This window comes from Otolemur garnettii, unplaced genomic scaffold, assembly GCF_000181295.1.
Source record: "Otolemur garnettii isolate 467f Iridium unplaced genomic scaffold, OtoGar3 scaffold00005, whole genome shotgun sequence".
Classification (NCBI taxonomy): Eukaryota; Metazoa; Chordata; class Mammalia; order Primates; family Galagidae; genus Otolemur; species Otolemur garnettii.
The window spans coordinates 15317104-15342908 of NW_003852400.1; the positions used below are offsets into that span (position 1 = coordinate 15317104).

At 39.4% G+C, this 25805-nt stretch overlaps 1 protein-coding gene across 1 annotated transcript in view; it reads right to left on the bottom strand.

Annotated features, from left to right (window-relative positions):
- ABCB4 (ATP binding cassette subfamily B member 4) overlaps nucleotides 1-13880 on the bottom strand; it is an 89379-nt gene extending 75499 nt beyond the window's left edge. Inside the window, exons 1-4 of the mRNA XM_003782640.3 lie at nucleotides 13746-13880; nucleotides 13447-13532; nucleotides 10162-10216; nucleotides 6014-6164 (exon numbers count right to left, since the gene is read on the bottom strand). Of these exons, the coding sequence (XP_003782688.1) occupies nucleotides 6014-6164; nucleotides 10162-10216; nucleotides 13447-13526 (286 nt within the window). The 5' untranslated portion in view covers nucleotides 13527-13532; nucleotides 13746-13880. The remainder of the gene's footprint in view (nucleotides 1-6013; nucleotides 6165-10161; nucleotides 10217-13446; nucleotides 13533-13745) is intronic.
- Nucleotides 13881-25805: the final 11925 nt, after the last annotated feature.

Sequence of the window (25805 nt, forward strand, 5' to 3'; positions counted from 1 at the left end):
GGCAGGCGCCTGTGGTCCCAGCTACTTGGGAGGCTGAGGCAGGAGACTCACTTGAGCTCAGGAGTTGGAAGTAGCTGTGAGCTGTGATGCCACAGCACTCTACCCAGGGGGACAGCTTGAGGCTCTGTCTCAAAAAAGAAAAAAGAGAAAACAAAGTGAAAAAAGAAAAAAAAACCTAACTCAGTCTATATCTACTGCATCCACAAAATAACAGCATAAAATACCATAGCATTGTTGAAAAAACACACCAGCTTAGGTATTTCCCATTTACCGTGATCCTAGGAGAGAAACTGGTCTATCTTTGTTCCTTTATCATCTGCAAATAGCTCAGTGGTCATGTTTTCTGGATGCTGTGTATCCTCCTTATCTTTTCCAAAGTGGAGATAAGGTTGAAATTTAGTTAAAACTCAAATTTAACTGTCAGAATCAATTACCAGGTACATGGCCCCAGTTGTGGTGCAAGTTTTCTTTCAGGAATATAACTTCAACTGATATTTACAGTGAAATGTTTCTGATTATTAATGTAGCTTTTCATCAGCTATGAGACCCGTAATGAGTCATGCCTTATTTTACTTCTCTGCTTATCAGTTTAGTTCTGTGTTCTCATTTCCTTTCTGAGGCCTTAAATATGGCAAATTGGAACTGTGTTTGGAAATAGAGGCAGACAAGCTATTCTAAAGTCATGGTTTTGTAGAAATCATTGTGGTTTTTTATTTCCCTGAACTTAGAAAATGGGTAAAATCTTAAATGTTTTCTTCTCCTCCAAACACCTAACTTAAACTTTTCAATTCTCTCAGTAAGGGTATCATAACTCAAACCGACTCTCCCTTGTAGGAAATATAAGAATCTATGGGTATTAGGCTCCCAGGCTAAGAATGAGAATCTGGTAGTGTCTTAGTAACCCAAGGAGACTCTAAGCCCTCAGAAACTCAGAGCTTCTGCTGTCTGTGACAAAGGTGAGACAAATACATGTTGGTGTGTTCCCCACTGAGTCACAGGATTCTAGATCTGGAAAGGGCCTAGACCTGGTCTTGTCCAATTATACCTATTTTGTGCCAGTCTCTTTAAGTGATTTCCAAGTAGCCAATTGGTTTGGTGGTTCTTGATACTGTCTGCCCTTTAGAATCAGAGGTGGAGCTTTAAAAATGTAGATGCCCAGCCTCCACCCAACACCAATTAATCCTGAACCACTGACTGAGTCCAGAGCATCGTATTTTTTAAAAGCACCCCCACTGATTCTAATATGCTAGGGTGGAGAGCTACCACCCTGGTCTATCTGAATGCCTCTAACAAGAAATTGGGAAACTCTTGAAGATACTTCTTTATTTTATTTATTATTATTATTATTCTTTGCTTGTTTCTTTACAGTTTTTGGCCAGGGCTGGGTTTGAACCCGCCACCTCTGGCATATGGGGCTGGCGCCCTACCCTTTTGAGCCACAGGCACTGCCCTATTTATTTTTTTGAGACAGAGTCTCACTATGTCACCCTGGGTAGAGTGCCATGGCATCACAGCTCACAGCAATCTCATACTACTGGGCTTAAGCCATTGTCTTGCCTCAGCCTCCCAAGTAGCTGGAACTACGGGTGCCCCCCACAATGCCCAGCTATTTTTTGGTTGCAGCTGTCATTGTTTTTTTTAGCTGGCCTGGGCTGGGTTCGAACCACCAGCCTCAGTGTATATGGCCGGCACTGACCACTGTACTATGGGTGCTGCCAGATACTTCTTCATTTTAGAAAGCTCTCACATAAGCCATCCTTTTCATAGATGAAGAAACAAAATCTTAGAGTGGTTCTTTTATTTCCAAGAACTCACAGTTAGTTTTCCTCAATATTTATCGATCATTTACTACATTTCAGACACTTTACATAAATCACCTCATTTAATTACCTTTCAAAGATAAGAACAGTAAAAATTATAGAGGTTAAGAAACATCACACAGCTAATGAGTGAAGGGTCTGAATAACGAGCGCATACATTAAAGATAAGGCAACATTGTCCTCATAATCGCATTGTAGTCTCAATCACTATCTGCCTTCCTTGATTCTGCCTAGAACTTCTTCTATCATATACAACTATTCAGCACAAAGCAAAGAGCTGATCTTTGTTCAGGCACCACAGGCACTATGAAGAGTTAATTAAAGGAACTCAGGGCTCAAAAATGCCTTTACACCCTCAACTATGAGGCGATGCAAGGACATGCAGGGTGTAGTGATTTCCCTAAAAAATTTTCTAGATTATTATAGTCACATAGACTTGGTATAAAGATATCAAGTTCTTGATGCTCTGCAGAAATTTTCTTTTCTGTGACTGTGTCCTTAAAGGGTTTGGATGCAGAATGTTTTGTGCATAGTTTCTGCACAACTGAATCATTGTAAGGGAACCACTCTGTCATGGACTACCGTTTTTCTATTGACAAGGACAGCTCTGTTCACAATAAGTCATTGTCAGATCCTCTTGTAATTCAAACCTTTTTTCTCCTAACATTCTCTTTTAATTTGGCTCCCATTTAGTCTAGCTGTCCAAGAATCCAACAATTCTAAAGAATGGACTCTAAATAACTCCTGGGACCTCAGCTAAGTACTTTGTCTGCTCCCAATCCCTATGATTTTCTAAACTCTACAACTCTAAACATATCAATGGTAGTCTGGGCTTAGAGTATTCTTTAAAGATTTTGTTTTTCTCCAAAGAGGTCTGAGAATATTATTCTTGCAAACTGTGAAAGAGTGGACATTGGAAATTAATAACAGTTGAGGCATTTCCCATTCTAAATCCTCCAGCATAGCCATTAGGCCAAATGGTCAATGTGGCTGCAGAGGACCAAGGGTCACAAACAGGTGTGTTTATAACATGGAGGTTACTAAAACCAAGTTGGCAACTCTCATGAGTACCTCTCTAGCAATCACAGGTCCATAAGTGACTTGCTTGTGCTGTCCCCCAGAGAGACCTTGAATTTGGCCCTGGGCATAACACGTGGCACCCGTGTGCCATATCCAGCTTCAAAATTATCTGGTTTCATAATTAGAAGCAAGTAAAAAATAAGCAAACTGCAACAAGTAAGAAAGTTGTGAAATTTTTCTGCAGTTAGTAAAATAAAACAAAATTAGTCCAAATGAAAACACATTTGTGATAAGTTAGTTGCACCATTTTTATTTTAAATTTCAGATTAACTTGAGGGTACAAATAATTCAGTTGCAATGTTTGCGTTTGTTAGGTAAGGTCTCTGTTGTAGTAGTGCCTGCCCCAGGAGGTGTGCCAAATACCCTCACATTGTGCCCATTAGGTGAGAGCTCCCCGATGCTCCCTCCTCCTCCTCTCTCTTCCCTGCCTCCTACACACTCCCTCCAACTTGAATTGAATTGAGCTTTACTCTTGTGTGGGCATGTATCAGTTCGCAAACTGGCTTCATATTAGTATTGAGTACTTGCTTTTCCATTCTTGTGATACTTTACTAAGAAGAATATGTTTCACGGTGAACTACATCCAGGTTGATACAGAAGATGTAAAGTCTCTATCTTTTTTATGCCTAAATAGTATTCCATGGTATTAGTTGCACTCTGTCAATATGATTTTTTAAAAATGTTCATTGTGATAAAATACTTGTAACATAAAATATACCATCTTAACTATTTTTAAGGGTACAGTTCAGTAGTGTTAAGTATAGCCACATTGTTGTACAACCATTCTTGAGAACTTTTTCATCTTGCAACACTTTTTCATCTTGAAACTCTATATGTATTAAACAACAGCTCCCCATCCGCTCTCCTCCCAGGCCCTACTAAGAACCCTTCTATTTTCTCTATGAATTTGACTACTCTAGATACCTCATAATAGTGGAATCAAACAGTATTGTATTTTTCTTTTATTGACTAGCTTATTTCATTTAACATAATGCCCTCAAGTTTCATCGATGTTATAGGATGGGTTAGAATTTCTTTCCTTTTTAAGGCTGAATAACATTCCATTGTATGCATATAACACAATTTTGTTTCTCCATTAATCTACTAATATGATTTTTTTTTTTGAGACAGAGCCTCAAGCTGTCCTCCTGGGTAGAGTGCTGTGGCATCACAGCTCACAGCAACCTCCAACTCCTGGGCTCAAGCAAGTCTTCTGCCTCAGCCTCCCAAGTAGCTGGGACCACAGGTGCCTGCCACAATGCCTGGCTATTTTTTGGTTGCAGCCATCACTGTTGTTTGGCGGGCCCAGGCTGGATTCAAACCCACCACTTTAGGTGTATGTGGCTGGCACCTTAGCCACTTGAGTCATAGGCGCTAAGCCAATATGATTTTTCTTTAACCTTAAATAGAAACCAATTTTTATCTGCACTCCCACGTTTATTGCAGCACTATTCACAATAGGCAAGATTTGGAATCAGTATGCCAAGTGTCCATCAATGGATGAATGGATAAAGAAAATATGGTACATAGTTACAAGGGAATATTATACAAATATAAAACAATGATTTCTTATCATTTGCAACAATGTGGATGGAACTGGAGAACATTAAGTTAAATAAAATAAGCCAAGCAGAGAAAGACAAATCTGCCATAATCTTACTCATAGGTAGGAGCCAAATATTAAAAATAATCGATCATATGGAGACAGAAAGTAGAATGATGGTTCCCAGAGGCTGATAAGTGTGTGTGTGTGGGGGGGGGGATAAATTGAAGACAGTAACAGGTGCCAAATACAGTTAGATATTTGGATAGAATGAATATTTGATAGCACAACAAAGTAACAACAATAACCTAGGATATAATTTAAAATAACCAAAAGAGTGGAACTGGCATGTTCCTCATGTAAAGAAATGATAAATACTAGAGGGGACAGGTACTTCAATTGCCCTGATCTGATTATGCATTGTATGCCTGTATCAAAACATCACGCACACCCTATAAAGATATACAACTTTTATCTACCTATAATAATTATTCAAATACTCAAAGGATACTTTTCTTGACTTCTAAAAGGCATTAATATTTGCCAATATTTATGTGAATATATCCCACTATATTAATCAAGCAATCATATTCTCTTAGGAAATCACACTGAAGCACTACAATGGTCACTAAATAGTTTTCAGTCAGCGACCACGGAAAACGCATACTAAATGCATCTAAATGACAGAGCCAACATTGTCTCACATATCTTTGCTAAGAAAGCTGCCTTTCGTTTATCAGTTTTAAAAATATATTCTGCTATCTGTGTACCAATAAAGCTTCACTCAGTCTTTCCCAATTGAGGGTCTATAAGGTCTCCCAGAGAAACACAAACCTTTAGGCTGGTACAAGGCATAGAAATCTTTCATTCTATGTTGAATTCAGCTACTATGAAAATAACTATGTCCATAACCCCAGTCCACAGCTGTTGCCAGGGGCCTCTCTTATAGATAACACTAAGTCATGGGACTCCTTTGGCTCTTCAATAAGTATAGTCCTTCAGGTGACCTCCTTGCCCTTACTGAATTCAATCACTCTGTAGTGAAGTGTTATGTCAAATTCCAATCAAGCTGATCCAAAAATTAGAAACAGAAAATGGATATAATTTTTTACAAAGAAGGAGAGGCAGAAAAAAACCGCCAGAAACAGTGCTACAGGCTGAGCACAGCTAAGAAGTACTGCCATGTCAATGGATGTGCCTGGAAGCTCATCATTGATTACTCAGAGGCGGACGCTGCATGCTAGACTCTGTGTTTCTGCTGTCCTCAAGTAGAGTGACTTCTCTACTTTATTGGAATGCAAACATTCCTGTGTGTTTCCTTGCCCTGTACTAAAAGTCAAACAACATGCATGTACTTCTTGAAATTTAATGAATATTTGAAGGATTTTCTGAGAATTTTATAGCTCCTGTGATATGTGAAGTCACTGGATATCCAAATCATTAAACAAGTAGATAATGAATAGCAAAATCAATTCCTAAACTGTTCCTCAGTTAAAGAAATAAAGAATTCCCCAGTTAAAGAAATACTAGTAACTGAAAAAAAACAAAAAAAAAGTAAAGAAATGCTTACCTGGAAAGGAGAAGTTTCCTGAAGTATCAACAAATTTATCAGTCATTTCTCCAAATACTATCATCATTAGAGGAAGGCCTGACCCGTGGGCTATGGCCATGATGGTACCCAGGGACATAAACAATTTATCTCGCCAATCAGAGTACCGAAACTAAAATAGGGAAATAAAGTAATACTTAATTGTGGAATAGAATTTTCCTTTTCCATAATTTTATATTCTTTGGATTTTTACTTAAAGTCTACACTCTTTTTTTGTTTGTTTGTTTGTTTGAGACAGAGTCTTGCTCTGTTGCCTGGACTAGGGTGTAGTGCCATCGTTGTAGCTTACTGCAACCTCAAATACTTGGGCTCAATTGATCCTTCTGCCTCAGCCTCCTGAGTAGCTGGGACTATGTGCACACACCCCCACACCTCAATAATTGTTATATATTTTTCGTAGAGACAGGATCTTGCTCTTGCTCAGGCTGGTCTTGAACTTCTGACCTCAAGCAATCCTCTGCCTCGACTTCCCAAAGTGCTAGGATTGCAGGTGTGAGACACTGTGCTTAGCCTGAACTTTTTAATTTTTTCTTTTTTTTTTTTTTTTTTGTGTTGGCCTGTACTTTTTTAATAGTTGTAAAAGGATGTGTTAGAGAGAGAGAGAGTTTCAACCTAAATCATTAACAGAATAATTTCATGATTCTGTTTATCTTGTGTTCTGTGAAGAAATCAATATAATTCTGTTTAATCAGTATCTGATTTGGGTGAATGATTACAATATAGTCAGAAAGGATTAAGGTTTGCTTCTATTAAGAAATATTATTTGATCTCCCAGAGCTCCTGAGGTAATGAATTAAGAATACCTACAGACAGATATTAAGTTACAAACACACATATACACACCACATATCCTTTAAAACAACATTCAGAATATTTCAGAAGGAGAATTAAAAATGGGGTAAAATAGATGCTCTGAGTTTTGAGGATGAGATCCCTTTAAAGAGATTAAATTAGCTTTCAAACGGCAGCTTAGTAATGGAGCAAAACAAATACTGTGGAGTGTCCACGCATATACTGTGTGTACTTTAGGGAAGTCTTGCTCATAGAGATAATGCTTATGCAGAATCGTGAAGAATGAAGAAGAATTAGTTGGAGAAGAATCAGGGAGTAAGGGGGACATAAGGAGTTTGTAGGCTTAGCACAGCAAAGGGACTAGAAGCTACGTACGTAAGTAACTCCTGGCAGTGGAATTGAAGGTCACAGGACAAAGTGTGGGACATTATGTTAGAGACTGGTACGGCAGGCCTCATGGCCCACCGCTAAGGACTTAGGACTTAGCACTACCTACAGAAGGAAAGGTGATGCCAGCTGTCACAGTGAAATGCACAACTCCCCCAAACTAACCATTAGATCAGTGTCACAACACTTCAATAGGCTTCAAAAGATAGATACTCACTGTCTTTTTAGAGCTTTCCATTTTCTCCCATTTTAAATTTTTTTTTTTTTTTTTGAGACAGAGCCTCAAGCTGTCCCTCTGGGTAGAGTGCCATGGCATCACAGCTCACAACAACCTCCAACTCCTGGGCTCAAGCGAGTCTCCTGCTTCAGCCTCCCAAGTAGCTGGGATCACAGGCGCCTGCCACAATGCCTGGCTATTTTTTGAATGCCGTCATTGTTTGGCAGGCCTGGGCTGGATTTGAACCCACCACCTTAGGTGTATGTGGCTGGCGGTTAGCCACTTGAGCCACAGACACTGAGCCCCATTTTAAATTTTTTGATTGACCCATCCATGGCTCACTTTCTCTTTGTTCTTTTTCCTCCTCTGTCTTCCAAGCTACATCTTCCTTCTCTTTAGTTTCCATTTCTATATCTTCCCCTCTGTTTCTTGGGTCTCGCCTCTCTTTTTAAACTTTTCACTCTGTCCATTTCTCCCAACCCCCTTTGAGGACAAGCAATGATTAGTGGAAGAGTGTGTGATGAGTCAGGCTTGGCAGAGTGGCCTCTTTGAGGGCTGAGGCTGAGTCAGACTGGGTCAATACCCTGGGTGAGCCTGAGGCTGGAAGCACATGGTGGGGGTGAGGGGAGGGGTGGGGGGCAGTATGCAAACCATTCTCAAAGAGTTTCAGAAGTCTGGTTGGGGATCCAGGGCAGGGAGCAAATTTCATCATCAAACACACAAGGCAAGCAAGTGTACCAAAAGAAAAAAGGGCTCAGAAGCCAGGTAAAGCTTGGAATCAAACAAGGGGTGTTAATAAAGTCAAGAGCAAATGGGTAAGGGTCTCTAAAATGGCTACGAAAGGGACCAGTGTTCCCAAGATCCTCTTTTATTAATCAAAAATGTTTTAAATTCTCAATTTTTATGAAAGGAAGTCTCATTATGTTTTCCAGATTGATCTCCAAATCTTGGACTTGAGTGATCCTCCCACCTCAGCCGCCTGAGATGCTGGATTATATAGGTGGGCACCACCATGTCTGGCACCAAGGTTCATTATTAATGGCTCCTGGGAGAGGGAGAGCAAGCACTTGGGTCTGTTAGCCATAGTTAAAAGCACAGGGTCAGGTTTTCATATAATATTCTATTTCATATTAATTTAATACAATTTTATAGCCTATATCTTCCTCTCTATTTCTTGTGTCTCTCTTTTAAATTTATGTAAGCTTAAATTTAAAATTAGGCAAATTTCACAGCAACATCCTAGGTAAACCAAGACTTGTTTTCAGTGATTTTCAACAAAACAGTCTATTTGTAATTCCTGTTAGAGAACAATTTTATCCTGAACCTCTTTGGGGACAAAAAAATATCTATTCAGAAGTGAAATAAAGATTAAATTTAAATTTAACTTAAACTAAAACTTTTAAATTCAAATGGAAATTTATATTTCTACTCTAAGGTTTGTAATATTTTATTTTCTGTAGGAGGCAGGTTTAAAATCTGTGCATTAGAACTAGATTTCATTTTGTAAACAATTTATTCTCCAGCATACTAAATTTTAAAAATATTTTACTGTTACCAAGACTTTTATTTAGGTTTTTTTTTTTTTTTTTTTTAGACAGAGTCCCACTCTGTCCTCAGGGCTAAAGTGCAGTGCCATCATCATAGCTCACCGCAACCTCAAACTCTTTGGCTCAAGAAATCCTTTTGCCTCAGCCTCCCAAGTAACTGGGACTACAGGCATATACCACCATGCCCAGATAATTTTTGTAGAGATAGGATCTTACTTTTGCCAGGCTGATCTCAAACTCCTGGTCTCAAGCAGTCCTTCAGCCTTGGCCTCTCAAAGTGCTAGGATTAAAGGCATGAGTCACAGTGCCCAGCTTCTTACTGAGACTTTTTAAACAACAAACAATAGCCAGAAAAAAAAAAAAAAACAAGAATAAGGGATAAGAGGATAAAGGGGGGTTTTGTGGTTATATGAGAAGTATGTGGCAATGTTTGAGAATGAGCATGTGGTGTCTTTTTATCCGTTGGATAAAGCTGGATACAGCTAAGTTGGAGGCTGTAGCTGACATACCGCTTAATTTGCTATCAAATAATGGCTGTCATAGTTTGAAACACATCATATTTACCAAAAATAGGCAAGTGCTTTCTTCAGCTGCCTCTCTGAGACACATTACAAATGAAAAACAGATTAGACTTCTTCCAAAAATATGTTGGCTTGCCTTGTGCCAGAAGAAAAGCAATAAACACTGTCCCAAGCATAATCAGAATCCTTACTAGTTACCTATATTTAGCCAGTTTTCCTGGAAGCCAAATGTGAATAAAGATTTCTTAATTATTTTAGAATTTATGTAGTTAATAATTATCTTATTTATAAGCAAGATTTAAGCTAAATTTGCATTTAAGCAAATGCAGAGCTAGTTTCCTGAAATCAGTGAGTTTACATGATACTACTAACATAGCTCTAACTTTCAATTTCCTGTACACCAGTCACCTCCGCCCTGTGTCAGAGGCAGCCTGTCTAAATCTTCTTTTATCAGCCATCCTGAGAATATGGGTTATCAACTATAATAAGGCAACCTTAAAACAGCACAGGTGCGGCTAGGAACAGCACAGGACAATCTATCACTGCCTATAGACAATCTTAAAGTACAGATTCCAAGCTATTGATTCAAGACCCCACATTTGAATGAAAGTCAAGATTATTCACAATTAATATTTCATAGCTTACCAAAGTTAATGGTCCAATCAAATTCACTTTCTTTATTTTTTTCCTGTCTCGATCGCTGTAAAAATAAAATTGTTTAAATTTAAAACTGTTAAACAATGTTCCACAGTCAATTGAACATAAATTTGAGTAATTATGATATTCAACTATTTATAATGTTTTCAAATAGAAGAGTGATGCTCACAAATTGCCAAAATTATCCAGTTTAACCAACACAGCAGAACAGTTGCCAAGGGCAAAGTAACTGTCCAAGGTACTACAAAGATATATGGATACATGAGGAATGGTCACCTGCCATACAGCACTCAGAGAGAGAAGAGGAATATGTTGATGTCTGCCAAATCAATTAAATTCTTCATTTTCTAAAAAAAGTTTTACATATTGACCTAAAATTAGTAAAGACCACTCTTCTGAAGAACTGCAGGGAGTGACATCAGGAAATGCTAAAACTCAACCACTTTTCATCACTTTTCTTGCTATCCCCCAATAGACCAGCCTCTTGCCTAATCTCTTCACTTCCAACTATGTGTGCTCCAATCCATCCTCAGTCAGTAGCCAGAGGAATCATTTAAAAGCATAAATTGTATGTAACTTCTCTGTTCAAAAATCTATAATGGCTCCTGTTTTTCTTAGAGGAAAAGCCAAACTCCTTATGTTGGCTTCTCAGGCCCTATGTGATCTGTTTCCTTATTCTCTCTCCACTCCTGCTTACTCTGCTCCAGTCACCCTGGCTTCTCTGCTGTTCTGTGCACACACTAGACATGTTCCCATCTCAGGGTCTTTGCATTGTCAATTACCTCAGCCAGGAATGTTCTCACAGCTCTCTCCTTTCATGTCTTTGAAGTCTTCATTCAAAAAAATGCCTTAAAGATAATATCTGCCCTAACTACCTTACTTAAAACTGCCAAGTATCTCTTCCTTACACTCTTGATTTCCTTAACCTGGATTAATGTTTTTCCATAACATTCATCACTTTCTAACATTAGCTGAAGTTTACTTATTTAGTATGAGTGTTATTTATGTCTGTCTTCCATACAACAATATAAACTCCATAGGGCAGAGATTTCTTTCTTCCTTTTTTTTTTTTTTTTTTTTTTTGAGACAGTGTCTAGCTTTGTTACCCAGTCTGGAGTACAGTCACATGATCATAGCTCACTGCAGCCTCGAACTCCTAGGGTTTAGTGATTCTCTCTTCTCAGCCTCCTGAGTAGATGGGCCTATTGGTACACATCACTATGATTGGCTAATTTTTTTATTTTTTGTAGAAACAAGGGTCTCACTATGTTGACAAGCTTGTCTTGAACTCCTAGGCTCAAAGAAGAATCCTCCTGCCCCAGCCTCCCAAAGTGCTGGGATTACAGGCATAAGCCACTATGTCTGGCCAAGTGATTTCTTTTAACATAAGATGCCCTAATCTAGCCTTGGCAACATAGTGAGACCCTCCTCTTACATAAAAAGTTTTTAAAAATTAGCTGACTGTGGTGGCATTCTAGCTACTCAGGAGGCTGAGGGAGGAAGATTGCTTGAACCCAGGAGTTTGAGGTTAGAGTAAGTCATGATCTCACCACTGTACTCCAGCCTAGGGTAACAGAGTAAGACTCCATCTCAGAAAAATAAATGCATCGATCTAGGTAGTGATCAAGTTTTACACATAAGATTTGATCTCAAATTATATAAAGCAATTATGAAAATCACTGGACAAGCATCTGCCACTAAACATGTTCAAAACAAAATGCCACAGGCAAGAACAGCATGACTGGAACAAGCAAAAACTAATGCTTAATTTGTTCTAGATAAGTGAAGGGGGCTTGACTTCCTTTGAATGTATAATCTTTGGTCTACTTTCATAAAAATTAATCTTGTTGCATTTAACCTCGTAATCTTACAGTCTTAACTTATTCTTAACTTTCTGCATTTCTTTTTTGGGCTGTTTTCCTATTTCCCACATAAGGCTGTGAGCTTCACTTCTGAGGACTTGCCTGGGTTCTAGAATGTTACTACACTTTTGGCGGGGACAGCTCCTTTGTACACTTGTCAAATGTTCAGCTAGTGCAATACATAAATAGCCTTCTTCATGAAAATGCCATCTATTAATAGATTCACAGTCAATCCAAGCCAGAGTGGCCAGCTGATAAAAACCACATTTTTCTCTTGGAAGTAATACCATCCATCAGTTTTCTAATTCCACATGGCAACACTAAATTTTCTATGAATAATTATTATGGTTCTTAGAAAGAATAAAGCAATGTCATTGGACGAATAAGTTAACAGACTAACATAATGCTTCAGTTTAAGCATCAAATAGGCATAGGCATATTTTCAGTTGGCTAATCAGGCCCCTTGCAGCTTGAGAACAAACTACAGAACCTGATAAATTTGTCCTCTGGGTGATCACTGGATGACACAGGTCAATTAGTTCTGGGTGGCCTGGCAAGAACTCTGAGACCATAATAGCCTCATAAACTATTTCAGGCTAAAGGCGAAAATGATTCACTATTTTCCCAAAGAGGAAACAAAGACACATAACATTGGGCGCTCCTGCGCAAAGCCTCTGAAGTGTGCTTAACAAGGGCCCTGAGGCACCAAATCCGCAGCCGGAGCGGGCAGGAGAAAGACACAAGTGAAGGAAGCGTGGAGGTCCTCCCCCCACCCCCCAGCCCCCACCCCCGCCTTGCACTTGAGCAAAAACCGATTTGGATGTACAGGTTTGGGAAGACTGCTCAATGTCTTCCTCCTCACCTCACCTCCCAGAAAGCAGAAATGCAGAACAAGCCTGACCATGGGAGGAGGAAGAGGGGTAAGAAAAGATAAGGAGGAAGAGAAACAAGGCGGGGGTGGGGAATTTTTGCTTCACTACCCTTGTTCAGAAAGCACAACCAACAACAGCAGCAAGTGTCTGATACTCCATAAGCTTGAAAACCAGATGATGTATATGAAAGTTACTTGTGAAAGTGTTAAGACTTACACAATACAAGGAATGTTATACAACACAAACATGCATCCAATCACCCATGCACCCAAGGAAGGGGGCACTTTTAAAGACAGCGTTATCTTCCCATATCTGAGGCTCCTCCAGGCTACTGAAAACTTTCGCTCCAAGGTCAGAACCTCAAACAAGACCCTTCAAAGAAGCCTCCAAAATAAAGGTCAAAGGCATCAGCCAATTTTCTCAACTTCTTTCCAAGGCTGAACGAGGCTCTGCTGATTCGCAGAGAAGCCTGTGGCTGCTGGTGGGCTGAACGAGGCTCTGCTGATTCGCAGAAAAGCCTGTGGCTGCTGGTGAGGTACCTGGGGCTGCCCAGTTCAAAGACATCCTCCGTTCTCCCAGGGCTCCAAGTTGTTCCGTTCCTTGCCTCCTCAAGATCCATCTCAGCCTGGAGAGAAACCACAGCCTCAGATCCAAGTGCACCGGCTCTGGCTCCGGGAGGGGGGGAGGGGCAACCAGCCTCCTCGCAGCGCCCACCCAAGGGTGCCGAGCCCGCGCCCGGTGGCGGACCAGGGGCTCTGGGTATTAGTCCCGCTGACCCGCCCCGCGCCCCAGTCCCCGGGTTTCCCGTCGCGGCCCGGCGCGCCGCCGCCTCCCTCACCTCGGACCTCGTGCTTCTCTGGCAGAGCGGCTGGGCGCGCGGGTGCCGCGGCCGCGGAGCCTGGACTTTGCTCGCCGGGGCTTCGCCCCCGCCTCCACGCGCGTCCTGCGGTAGTGATGCCTCCCTCTGCCGCCGGGGCAAGGGCCCCGGCCCGCAGGAGCAGCTCCCGCCGCCCGCCGGGCTAGTTCCGCAGGCCAGGCGCGGGCGAGGGGCCCAGCGCGCCGCCCTCGCCGCCGGGGGCGCCCGGCCGCAGCCGCAGCCCACTCGGGCGCGCCGCCAGAGCCGGCGGAGCTGTGCCAGCTGCGGCCGATAAGGCCGCCGTCCGCCTGCTGCGGCCTCGCCTAGTGGGCCACCCAAGCCCCTACAAGTGACTGTCACACTCCTGCGGAGCTCATTTTTCTTTTATAACCCATGCGGGGCACAGTTTCTGGACGCCCCACAATCACAGGGCGGCAAAGGACCTGCAGAGGTTGGAGACTCGCCTCCCACTCGTGCAGCCCCAGTTCTGGTCCCAGACCCCACCAACTTCAAGGATGGCGAGAGGCAACCAGGGCCAGCTCCGAGGCCTCTCACCCTCTTTGGAGGAACATTGTCGGTGCTCTCTTAGTACTTAGAGATGCAGAATTTTAGAGCTGGAAGGGGCTTTAGATATTGCTTAATAAAAACCCACATTTTAATGTATGAAGAAACCTACCGAAAGAGGTTAAGTCCTGCCTGAGGCTGTGTTCAGCAGGACCCAGCAAAGCCTCCTGAGGCCCAGTGTAGTGCCCTGGCTCTGATTTGAAAACTCAGACTTTTCCTTGTGTTAAATGGTCTCTACTCCTAGCACCCACTTGAGTATGATTTTCTTATCCTTTCTGATTAATTTCTCCGCATGTTTCTCAAAAGGAAGTGTCTAAAACAGGAAACAATATGGTCTTACGTCTTTGAAACCAATGATTTTCAAACTCGGAGCCTCATATCTTATTAACTACACGACTTTGGACACTTGGCTCATTTCTCTCGGCCTCGGTTTCCTTGTATGTAAAATAAGGATAGAAACAGGTCCTTTAGCAGGTTATGGTGAGGAATGAATGAGTTATGAATAAATAAATTAGGAATAAGTGAATTAAGTACTAGGTAAAAGCACTCAGTACTGTGCCTAAAACATAATACAAGTGCAACAAATACAGATTTCTTTCCTTCTAATTAGGTAGCAAGATTATCTTTAGTGCTCCCATGGCTTGTAACAGAATATATCCTGCAGTTTTCTTGGGTTCCCAGAGAACCTTAAGCCACAGCATGATATAAGAGATGTGAAACAGACCTACTTGTGAATCTCACCTCTGCCACTTATTAGCTGTCTGGACTTGGCTTGGTTCAGTCTCTAAATCTGTAAAGTAAGAGTACCATTAAGTGTGGAGATGTGTGTAAAGTGACCTGCACATGGGAGGGACCTGGTAACTGTTATTATAGTAAAGAGCTCAGAAAAGGCAAATCAGGAGGCACTGGAAAAGGAGTTGGCAGCTCTGGCACTCACTACTGAATGTGCTTCTCCATCCTGCTCTGCCTGCTACCTAGAGCTGGGATAGAACTTAACTTGAAGTGTTGTGCTGGAGTAGAAATCTCAAGCCTTTGATCTCAAGCCTATGAATTCTCTTCCTAGCCCCAGATCCTGAAGCTTTTTCTAAAAATCTTACGGTACAGTAGAACCTCTGTAAGTTGACCACTCAAGGCACTGTAACAAACTGGTCAACAAATGGAGGTGATCAATATAAGAAACTAGGCTGGCTATACTGATATGTCCATCTATGAAAATTAAGTCAACCTAAGGAGGTAGTCAATGTAGAGAGGTGAAGGTTCTACTGCGTTAGGTGTTTACCTATTTAAGTCCATGTGCAGTAAGAGTTATCATAGCTAGACTGACTGACACTGTTGTCCTTAGAAAGGCTTCCTGACAAAATTGGCCCTTAGATGGCATCTAGGAAGTTGGATTAGAGAAGAATTCCCATCAGACTAATCAATGAGAATAGCTCATTATACCTAAACTGTGCAAGAAGAAAAATGTAGTTTGTGTTGAATACTTGCTTTTCTTCAGGGAGTCTGGGATTTTGGTGCATTCTAGGTATAGGGTGCATATGTGATCAAACCTCACTAAAAATAATTTGAGCATGGTGTTTCTAATAAGCTTCCCTGGTAGACATTTCACAAGTGTTATCGTAACTTGGAGGAAATAAGAATTTCTTGTGTGACTCCATTGGCAGAGGACTCTTGGAAATTTTATCCTGGGTTCCTCCAGACTTTGCCCCATATGATTTTTCCCTTTGCTGATTTTCATATTCTTTGTTGTAATAAAGTATATTGATTACATGCTGAGTGCTGTGAGTTTACACCTAGAGAATATTTGAAGCTGGGGGTACTCTTGGGAACCCCTTTCCAATCCATGATCTATTTTGAATTAATTTTTATATAACATGTGAGGACTACATTTTAAAATAAGATCACAGTGTCCTGGCATAGTATCCACAAGGTCCAAATTTCAATTGAATATCACTTGTCATACCAAAAACTTGTCATATCACTCTGTCAAACCAAATTTTAAAATGGCAAATAATAGATGCCCAGACCAAGATGACAGAGATGTTAGAAATATCTGACAAATATTTTAAAACAGCCATGATAAAAATGTTTCATAAGAAATCATGAACGTGCTTAAAACAAAGAAAAAACAGATAAATATCAGCAAATAAATAGAAGTTATAAAGAAAGACTGAATGGAAATTTTAGAGGTGAAAAATAAAGTAACTAAAATAAAGTCAATGGATGGCATCTACAGAAGACTAGAAGATAGAACAATAAAAACTGCTCAATCTGAACAACAGTGAGAAAATACACTTTAAAAAATTAACAGAACTCAGATCTATGGAACTATAACAAAAGATCTATCTTTAGTAATCATAGTTTTACAATAAGAAGAAAAAGAATGTGAAGCTGGAAAAGTATTTGAAAAATAATGGCTAAAAATTCCCCCAATTTGGCAAAATTCATAACCCTTTACATTCAAGATAAGTGAACCCCAAAGAGAATAAACCTAAAGACAAATCTAAATACCCATTATAATCAAACTTCCAAAAACTAAATATCTATATATATATGTATATTGAAAACAGCAAGGGAAAAATACACATTACTATAAGGAAAAATTATTTGAATAGCAATGGATTTGTCATCAGAAACCACAGAAGCAAATGGAAATAGCACATTTTTCAAGAATTGAATGAAAAGAATTGTCAACCCAGAATCTTGTATCCATCGAAACTATCCTTTAGTAATGAAGGGAAAATGAAGACATTCCACATAAAGGAAAACCACAGGAATTTGTCACCAGCACAGCTGTCCTAAAAGAATGGCTAATGGGGGTGCCCAACTTGTGGTCCAAGGCCACATACAGATTATTTGAGGACTGTTTTGCTTATCTGTGATGTTGATATTGAAAAAAGTATGCACAGACCTTTTCTTTGGCTTGTCAGCTTTTGTTAGCATTTATGTATTTAGTATGTGGTCCAAGACAATTCTTATTCTTCCGATGTGTAGCAGAAAAGAGAAAAGGTTGGACACCCCTAGAATGAAGTTCTCTAAACAGAGAGGAAATAATAAAAGGAAGAAACTTGGAATATCAGAAAGGAAGAATGTGGTAAACAAAAATATTGGTAAATATAATAAACTTTCCTTCTATTGAGTTTTCAAATTATTTTTGATGGTTGAAGCAAAAAATTACAACACTGTCTTGTATGGTTCTAAGTATATGTAAAGACATATATATGTTTTATATATATATATGTATTTGACAATAACATAAATTGCAAAGAATAAATGGATGTAATGGAGATAAGATTTCTACACTTGGCTGGGCATGGTTGCTCATACCTATAATCCTAGTACTCTGGGAGACCGAAGTAGGAGGATTCCTGGAGCTCAAGAGCTAGAGACCAGCCTGAGCAAGAGTGAGACTCTGTCTCTGCTACAAATAGAAAAATTAGTTGGGCATCATGATGGGTGCCTATAGTCCTAGCTACTTGAGAGGCTGAGGTAGGAGCATTGCTTGAACCCAGGATTTTGAGGTTGCTGTGAGGTAGGCTGATGCCAGGTGGTGCCACAGTTTTTTGCTAACATTCTAACCTAGCAACAGAGTGAGACTATCTCAAAAAAGAAAATAAAATGATGACACTAGCTCTCTTCTCTGCTCTCTCCTCATCTCTTTCTTCCTCTTCACTCTCCCCTCCTCTCTTTCTTCTCTCTTCTCTTTTTCTATTCTCCTTGGAGCTGCTCTGCAGCCTCCCTTCCCCACCAATAAAGACCTTTTGCACACAAAAAGATGATGACACTAGTAAACTGTGATAAGTTATTTATATATAATGTAATGAGAACCACTAAAAAAGCTATTAGATACATTCAAGAATACTATAGATCAATTAAAATGGAATTTTAGTACTGCTTCAACAGGGAAAGGAGTTTATTACATCATTACTGCAGGTGGGGTAGGACTTCAGGTTCCCCATCTGGCCTCCAACGGGTACCTGAGGTTCCCCCAGTCTTTGTTATTGGCTGAGCAGAAGTGACAGTTTTGGTTCTATTGGCCCTCTGTTAACACCTCTCTGGCCAGAAGAAGGAGGAGTTACTGCCCTCTAGATAACCTCCATGGGCTGGAGTCCTGGAGAGATGGCGTGTGACTCTGGGGTAGTGGTGAGAGTCTTAAGTCTTCACTAAGTCTCTTCTTACACTGCCCCAGAGAGAAGGGGGAGAGATGACTCATTACCACCAGGTGGGGATGAAAGCTTGTGTGACACCACTCTGGCATGTTTTAGACAGTGAAATAGAGGGGCTTTGCCACAGCCTGCCAAGGGTGGAGCCCCCTACTTGGCTTTAGTGGTGTGGGGCCTGTGGTGCCACAGTTTTTTCTATGATGTTTGGCTAGAGTAGTGTGACTATTGTCTCCCTAGACTGCCCCTTTTTCGGTCCTTAGGCTAGAGAAGGCAGAGTAGCGTGACTACTGTCTCACTGTAGACTGCCCCTTTTTTGGTCCTTAGGCTAGAGAAGGCAATACCTTTTTATTGGCACTCCTGGGTTGTTGCCTTCTTTAGTTCCAAGTTTGGGATACGCGTATGTACAAGACAAACAAATAAGCCAGAAAACTCACCACATGTTTTACTCCTGGATCCCAGGATTCCTAGCTGGTCTGCTTTGTTCTCTCTACTTTCAGAGTCTTCTCATGCTTGTTTCATATGTAAGGTTCAGTGTTTTTAATTATACTTAGCAGGACAAAAGTACATCTCTGTTTTCCCAGAATTTGCTTCCTGATTTTTTCTTTCTGTACATTTAGTAGTGCTTTTTTCTTTTGGTCTACTTTTTAAAAAAACTTTCAGATTAATATGATGGTACAAATGTTTAGGTTACATTGTTTTCAACTTTAAGGTAAAATTCAAGTTGTAGTTGAGTCTAACACAGGGAGCATGCTGAGCACCATAATAGTATGCATATCAGGTGAGATCCTGCCAGTCCCCCTCCCACCTCCCTTTTTCCTTCTGTCCCCTTTCCTTTCCCCCTTGCTAGAACCACACTTGCTAGAGCTGTGTTCCCCCCGCCCCCCGCCGTGGGTGTGCACTTGTTTATATATTGGTTTTATATTAGTATTGAGTACGTTGAATACATTTTTTTTCATTCTTGAGATACATTACTAAGAGGGATGTGTTTTAACTCCATCCAGGAGAACACAAAAGATGTAAAGTCTCCATCTTTTCTTATTGCTGCCTGATTTTTAAAAATCCATTTTTTTCCTAATAGAGTACAGAAGTAAAGGAAGAAGAGTCTAAAATCAAACAAGCCAATCTTTGTATTTATTCCTCAGTAGAAGGGCTGTGAATATCACATTAAAATATTTCTCTAAGTTATCCACTTATATCTCACTTCACACCCTCACCCTCCTAGTCAGTTGTTCTCAATCTTCCTAATGCCACAATGTATTTTCATTGTTATAAAAGAGTCATGACCCACAGGTTGTGAACCGCTGCTTAAGTAACATCTACTCTACTGTGGCTAATTACAAAAATCTGTGTTTTTCTACATACGATAAGAGAGTCAATGAATGTTATCTCAGTCTGTCCTCAAGCTTACTCTACAATAAAACATGAAACAGATGCCAATAATTATAGACCTTGGGGGGTAGAGGCAAGATGGCCAACTAGAGCCAGCCTCTGACCAAAGCTCCCATCCAGAGGGAAGGATAATGTCCAGAATGTACCCAATCAAGCTGAAGACTGGGAGCTGAGCCAAGAGAGAAGAGTGATATCTGCAGGTCATCTCTACCAAGGCAAACTGCAACTCCAAGAGAGCAATCTTCAGCTAAGACTTCACCAGAGTCGCTGATCCACTAGGATTAGACAAGAATCAGCTGAACACAAGACAGAGCTACCTAACCTCTCCACACCAACCAGGTTTCCTGAGCCTCAGACTGTAATACTATACGGGGCCTCTGCAAAGCTATAGGGAAAAAGCTGCAGCCATCAATCTCAGATCCTTGACAAAGGGCTGGTTAATTACAACTCTAGGAACTCCCAAACCAATTTCACCTTACCTGCCCATCTAGCCAATAGTGAAAAACAATCATGGGGCAGAATCAGCAGAAAAACTCTAGCAACATGAATAATCAGAGTAGATCAACTCCCCCAAGGAACGATATGGTAGATACAGCACAAGATCCCATTGATAAACAAATGGCTGAGATGTCAGAAATTGAGTTCAGAATCTGGATTGCAAATAAGATCAAGAGAATGGAAGAAAGGAGGGGATTACAATTTCAAGGAATTATTCAAAAGATGTCTCAAGAATTCAACGATTTCAAAGACAAAATCACCAAAGATTTTGACACATTGAGGCAAGAACTTGCAGCCCTCAAAGATCTGATAAATACAGTAGACTCACTCAGTAACAGAATTGAACAGGCAGAAGAAAGGTTCTCTGACATTGAAGACAAAGCTTTTGAATGCTCCCAAATGCTCAATGAGGAAAAAAAGTGGAGAATAAAAGCAGATCATTCTCTCAGAGAGCTCTGGGATAATTTGAAGAAATCTAATATTCGACTTATAGGAATACCTGAAGGTGATGATGTTGCAGTGAAGGATACAGAAGCTTTACTTCGTGAAATAATCAAAGAGAATTTTTCAGACATGCCAAAAGATTCTGAAATCCAGATAGCAGATCGTTTCAGAACCCCTGCATGACTCAACGCAAATAAAAATTCTCATAGACACATTATAATTAGCTTTGCCAAAGTTAATATGAAGGAGAAAATTCTGCAAGCTGCAAGATGTAAGAAAACTATAACCTACAAGGGGAAGAACATTAGAATGGCTGCTGATGTCTCTGCTGAAAACTTTCAAGCTAGAAGAGGGTGGTCATTGACCTTTAATCTCCTTAAATAAAATAACTTTCAACCCAGGATCCTGTATCCCCCTAACTCGACTTTCATCTATGATGGAGAAATTAAATACTTTAATGACATTCACATGTTGAAGAAATTTGCCATAACTAAACCAACTTTCCAGGATATCCTCAGACCTATCATACACAATGAACAACAAAATCCTCCACCACCTACATAAACTCATTTAGAAACTCATGATCAAATTCTAACTTCAACAGTGGCGAAAGGATTAAAAACGTCTGCTGGACTCTTGAAAAACTTGATACCCAAAATACTACCAGGTTTATCAATCCTCTCAATTAATGTGAATGGTTTAAACTGTCCTCTAAAGAGGCACAGGTTGGCTGACTGGATGCAAAAACTCAGGCCAGACATCTGTTGCATTCAAGAATCCCACCTTACCTTAAAAGATAAACATAGACTAAAAGTGAAGGGATGGTCATCTATAATTCAGGCAAATGGAAAGTAGAAAAAAGCAAGTGTTGCAATTTTATTCACAGATGCAATAGGCTTTAAACTAACAAAAATAAGCAAGGATAAGGATGGTCATTTTATATTTTTTAAGGGTAATACTCAATATGATGAGATTTCAATTGTTAATATTTATGCACCCAACCAGAATACACCTCAATTTATAAGAGACACTCTAACAGGCATGAGCAACTTGATTTCTTCCAGCTCCATCATAGTCGGAGATTTTAACACTCCATTGGCAGTGTTGGATAGATCCTCTAATAAGAAGCTTAGCAAAGAAATTTTAGATTTAAACTTAACCATTCAGCTTTTGGATTTCATGGACATCTACAGAACAGTTCATCCTAACAAAACTGAATACACATTTTTCTCATCAGCCCACAGATCATCCTCCAAAATTGATCACATCTTAGGTCACAAGTCTAACCTCAGCAAATTTAAAAGAATAGAAATCATTCCTTGTATTTTCTTGGACCATCATGGAATAAAAGTTGAACTAAGTAACAACAGGAATCTGCATACACATACAAAAACATGGAAACTAAATAACCTCATGCTAAATGAAAACTGAGTCATAGATGAGATTAAGAAGAAAATTTCCAAATTTTTGGAACAAAACAATAATGAAGACACAAACTATCAGAACCTCTGGGATACTGCAAAGGCAGTCCTAAGAGGGAAATTTATAGCGTTGCAAGCCTTCCTCAAGAGAACTGAAAGAGAGGAAGTCAACAACTTAATGGAACATCTCAAGAAACTGGAAAAGAAAGAACATCTCAACCCTAAACCCAGCAGAAGAAAAGAAATAACTAAAATTAGAGCAGAACTAAATGAAATTGAAAACAAAAGAATCATACAACAGATCAACCAATCAAAAAGATCAATGAAATAGATAAACCTTTGGCTAACCTAACCAGAAGTAGAAGAGTAAAATCCCTAATTTCATCAATCAGAAATGATAAAGGCCAAATAACAACAGAAATTCAACAAATCCTTAATGAATACTACATAAAACTATTCTCAGAAATATGAAAATCTGAACAAAATAGATCAATACTTGGAAACATGCCACCCTCCTAGACTTAGTCAGAAAGAAGTGGAAATGTTGAACTAGCCTATAACAAGTTCCGAGGTAGAATCAACTATAAGAAATCTCCCCAAAAAGAAAAGCCTGGGACAAGATGGCTTCACATCAGAATTCTACCAAACCTTTAAATAGGAACTAGTACCTATATTACTTAACCTTTTCCAAAACATGGAAAAAGAAAGAATACTTCCCAACACATTCTATGAAGCAAATATCACCCTGATACCAAAACCAGGAAAAGATCCAGCAGGAAAAGAAAATTACAGACCAATATCTCTAATGAATATTGATGCAAAAATATTTAATAAGATCCTAGCAAACAGAATCCAACAACACATCAAACAAATTATACGACTAGGTGGGTTTCATCGCTGGGGCCCAAGGATGGTTCAATATATGTAAATCCATAAATACAATACATCATACATCACATAAGTAAATTAAAAAACAAAGACCATATGATTCTCTCAATTAATGCAGAAAAAGCTTTTGACAATAGCCAGCATCCTTTCCTCATCAGTACACTTAAGAAAATGGGTATAGAAGGAACATTTCTTAAACTGATAGAGGCCATCTACAACAAACCCACAGCCAATGACATATTGAATGGAGTAAAATTGAAATCATTTCCACTCAGATCAGGAACCAGGAAAGGATGCTCACTGTCTCCACTGCTTTTAAACATTGTAATGGAAGTCTTAGCTACTGCAATCAGGCAAGAGAAGGCAATCAAGAGGATCCAAATAGGACTAGAGGAGAACAAACTGTCACTCTTCACAGATGATATGATTATATATCTGGAAAATTCCAAGGAATCAACTACAAAACTCCTAGAAGTGATCAAGAAATACAGCAACATCTCAGGCTACAAAATTAACACTCACAAATCTGTAGCCTTCATATATACCAACAATAGTCAAGGAGAAAAATCAATCAAGGACTCTATTCCCTTTACCGTAGTTCCAAAGAAGATGAAATATCTGGGAGTGTATCTAACTAAGGACATGAAGGACCTCTGTAAAGAGAACTATGAAACCCCAAGAAAAGAAATAACTGAAGATGTCAACAAATGGAAAAATATACCATGCTCATGGCTGGGAAGAATCAAGATTATTAAAATGTTGATACTACCTAAAGCAGTCTACAGATTTAATGTGATCACTATTAAACTCATCTGTCATACTTTAAAGACCTGAAAAAATTAGTACTTCATTTTATATGGAAACAGAAAAAACCTTGAATAGCCAAGACATTACTCAGAAATAAAAACAAAGCAGGAGGAATCACTCTTCCAGACTTTAGACTATACTATAAAGCGATAGTGATCAAAACAGCATGGTACTGGCACAATAACAAAGAGGTAGATGTATGGAACAGAATTGAAGACCAAGAGGTAAACCCAGACACTTATCATCATTTGATTTTTGATAAGTCTATTAAAAATATAAATTGGGGGGAAAATTCCCTATTCAACAAATGGTGCTGAGTCAATTGGTTGGTGACCTGTAGAAAATTGAAATTGGACCCATATCTTTCTCCTCTAAAGAAAATTGACTCTCACTGGTTAAAGGACTTAAACTTAAGACATGAAACAATAAAAATCGTAGAGAGTGCAGGTGAAATGCTTGAGAAAATTGGCCTGGGAGAATACTTTATGAGGAGGATACCCCAGGCAATTGAAGCAACATCAAAAATACATTACTGGAATCTGATCAAATTAAAAAGCTTCTACACTGCCAGAAACACACTAAGTAAAGCAAATAGCCCTCAGAATGGGAGAGGAATTTTGCAAGTTATATTTCCAACAAAGGTTTGATAACCAGAATCCATAGAAAACTCAAACTTATTAATAATAAAAGAACAAGTGATCTCATTTCTTCATGTGCAAGAGACATGAACAGAAGCTTCTCTGAATAAGACAGGCACATGGCCTACAGACACATGAAAAAATGCTCATCATCTTTAATCATCAGAGAAATGCAAATCAAAACTACTCTGAGATACTGTCTAACTCCAGTAAGGGTAGCCCACATCACAAAATCCCAAAACTACAGATGTTGGTGTGGATGTGGAGAAAAGGGAACAATTTTGCACTGCTGGTGGAAATGCAAGCAAGTATGTTCCTTTTGGAAGGAAGTTTGGAGAACAGTCAGGGATCTGAATATAGACCTGCCATTTCATCCTGCAATTCCTCTTCTAGGTATATATACAAAGGACAAAAAATCATTTGGTAATAACGATATTTGCACCAGATTGTTCATTGCAGTTCAATTCATTATTGCCAAGTCATAGAAGAAGCCCAAGTGCCCATTGATTCATGAATGGATTAATAAATTGTGGTATATGTATACCATGGAATACTATGTAGCATTAAAAAAATGAAGACTTTACCTCTTTCATGTTTACATGGATGGAGCTGGAAAATATTCTTCTTAGTAAAGTATCTCAGGAATGGAAAAAAAATCCAATGTACTCAGTACTACTGTGAAACCAATTTATAATCACTCACAATTGCATATGAAAAATGAAACACAACTATAGCCTAGGATGAAGGGGAGTGGGTCGGCAGAGGGAGAGTTGGTAAGGGGACCACATCTATGGAGCATACTACAAGTACAAGTTGGATCTATCAGGGGTAGAGCATAAATGTCTTAATCCTGTAATTGGGTAAAAGTGGTGAAGCTTATGTTGTTTAATAGATAGTAAGCATTCCATTTTGTACAAATAAACAACACATTGAATCCTATAATGGCATAAATGTATTTATGCTATACGTGCAAAAGACTTAATAAAAAAAATAATTATAGACCTCACCATGGTAGAACAATTAGGCAATGTTAAAAAATGAGGGTCTGAGCAATTCATACAGTTATAATGATGTACTAATTAAATTAATTACATAATCATATATGTTACATTATATTACATTGCTTTAATTATGCTTATTTTTGCATTTTTTCCTCTTGTTCAGTTATGAGCTTATTTGGGGAAGGGGATGAACCAAATAAAGTATCTGAAATATTGCAAGGACCTGATAAAT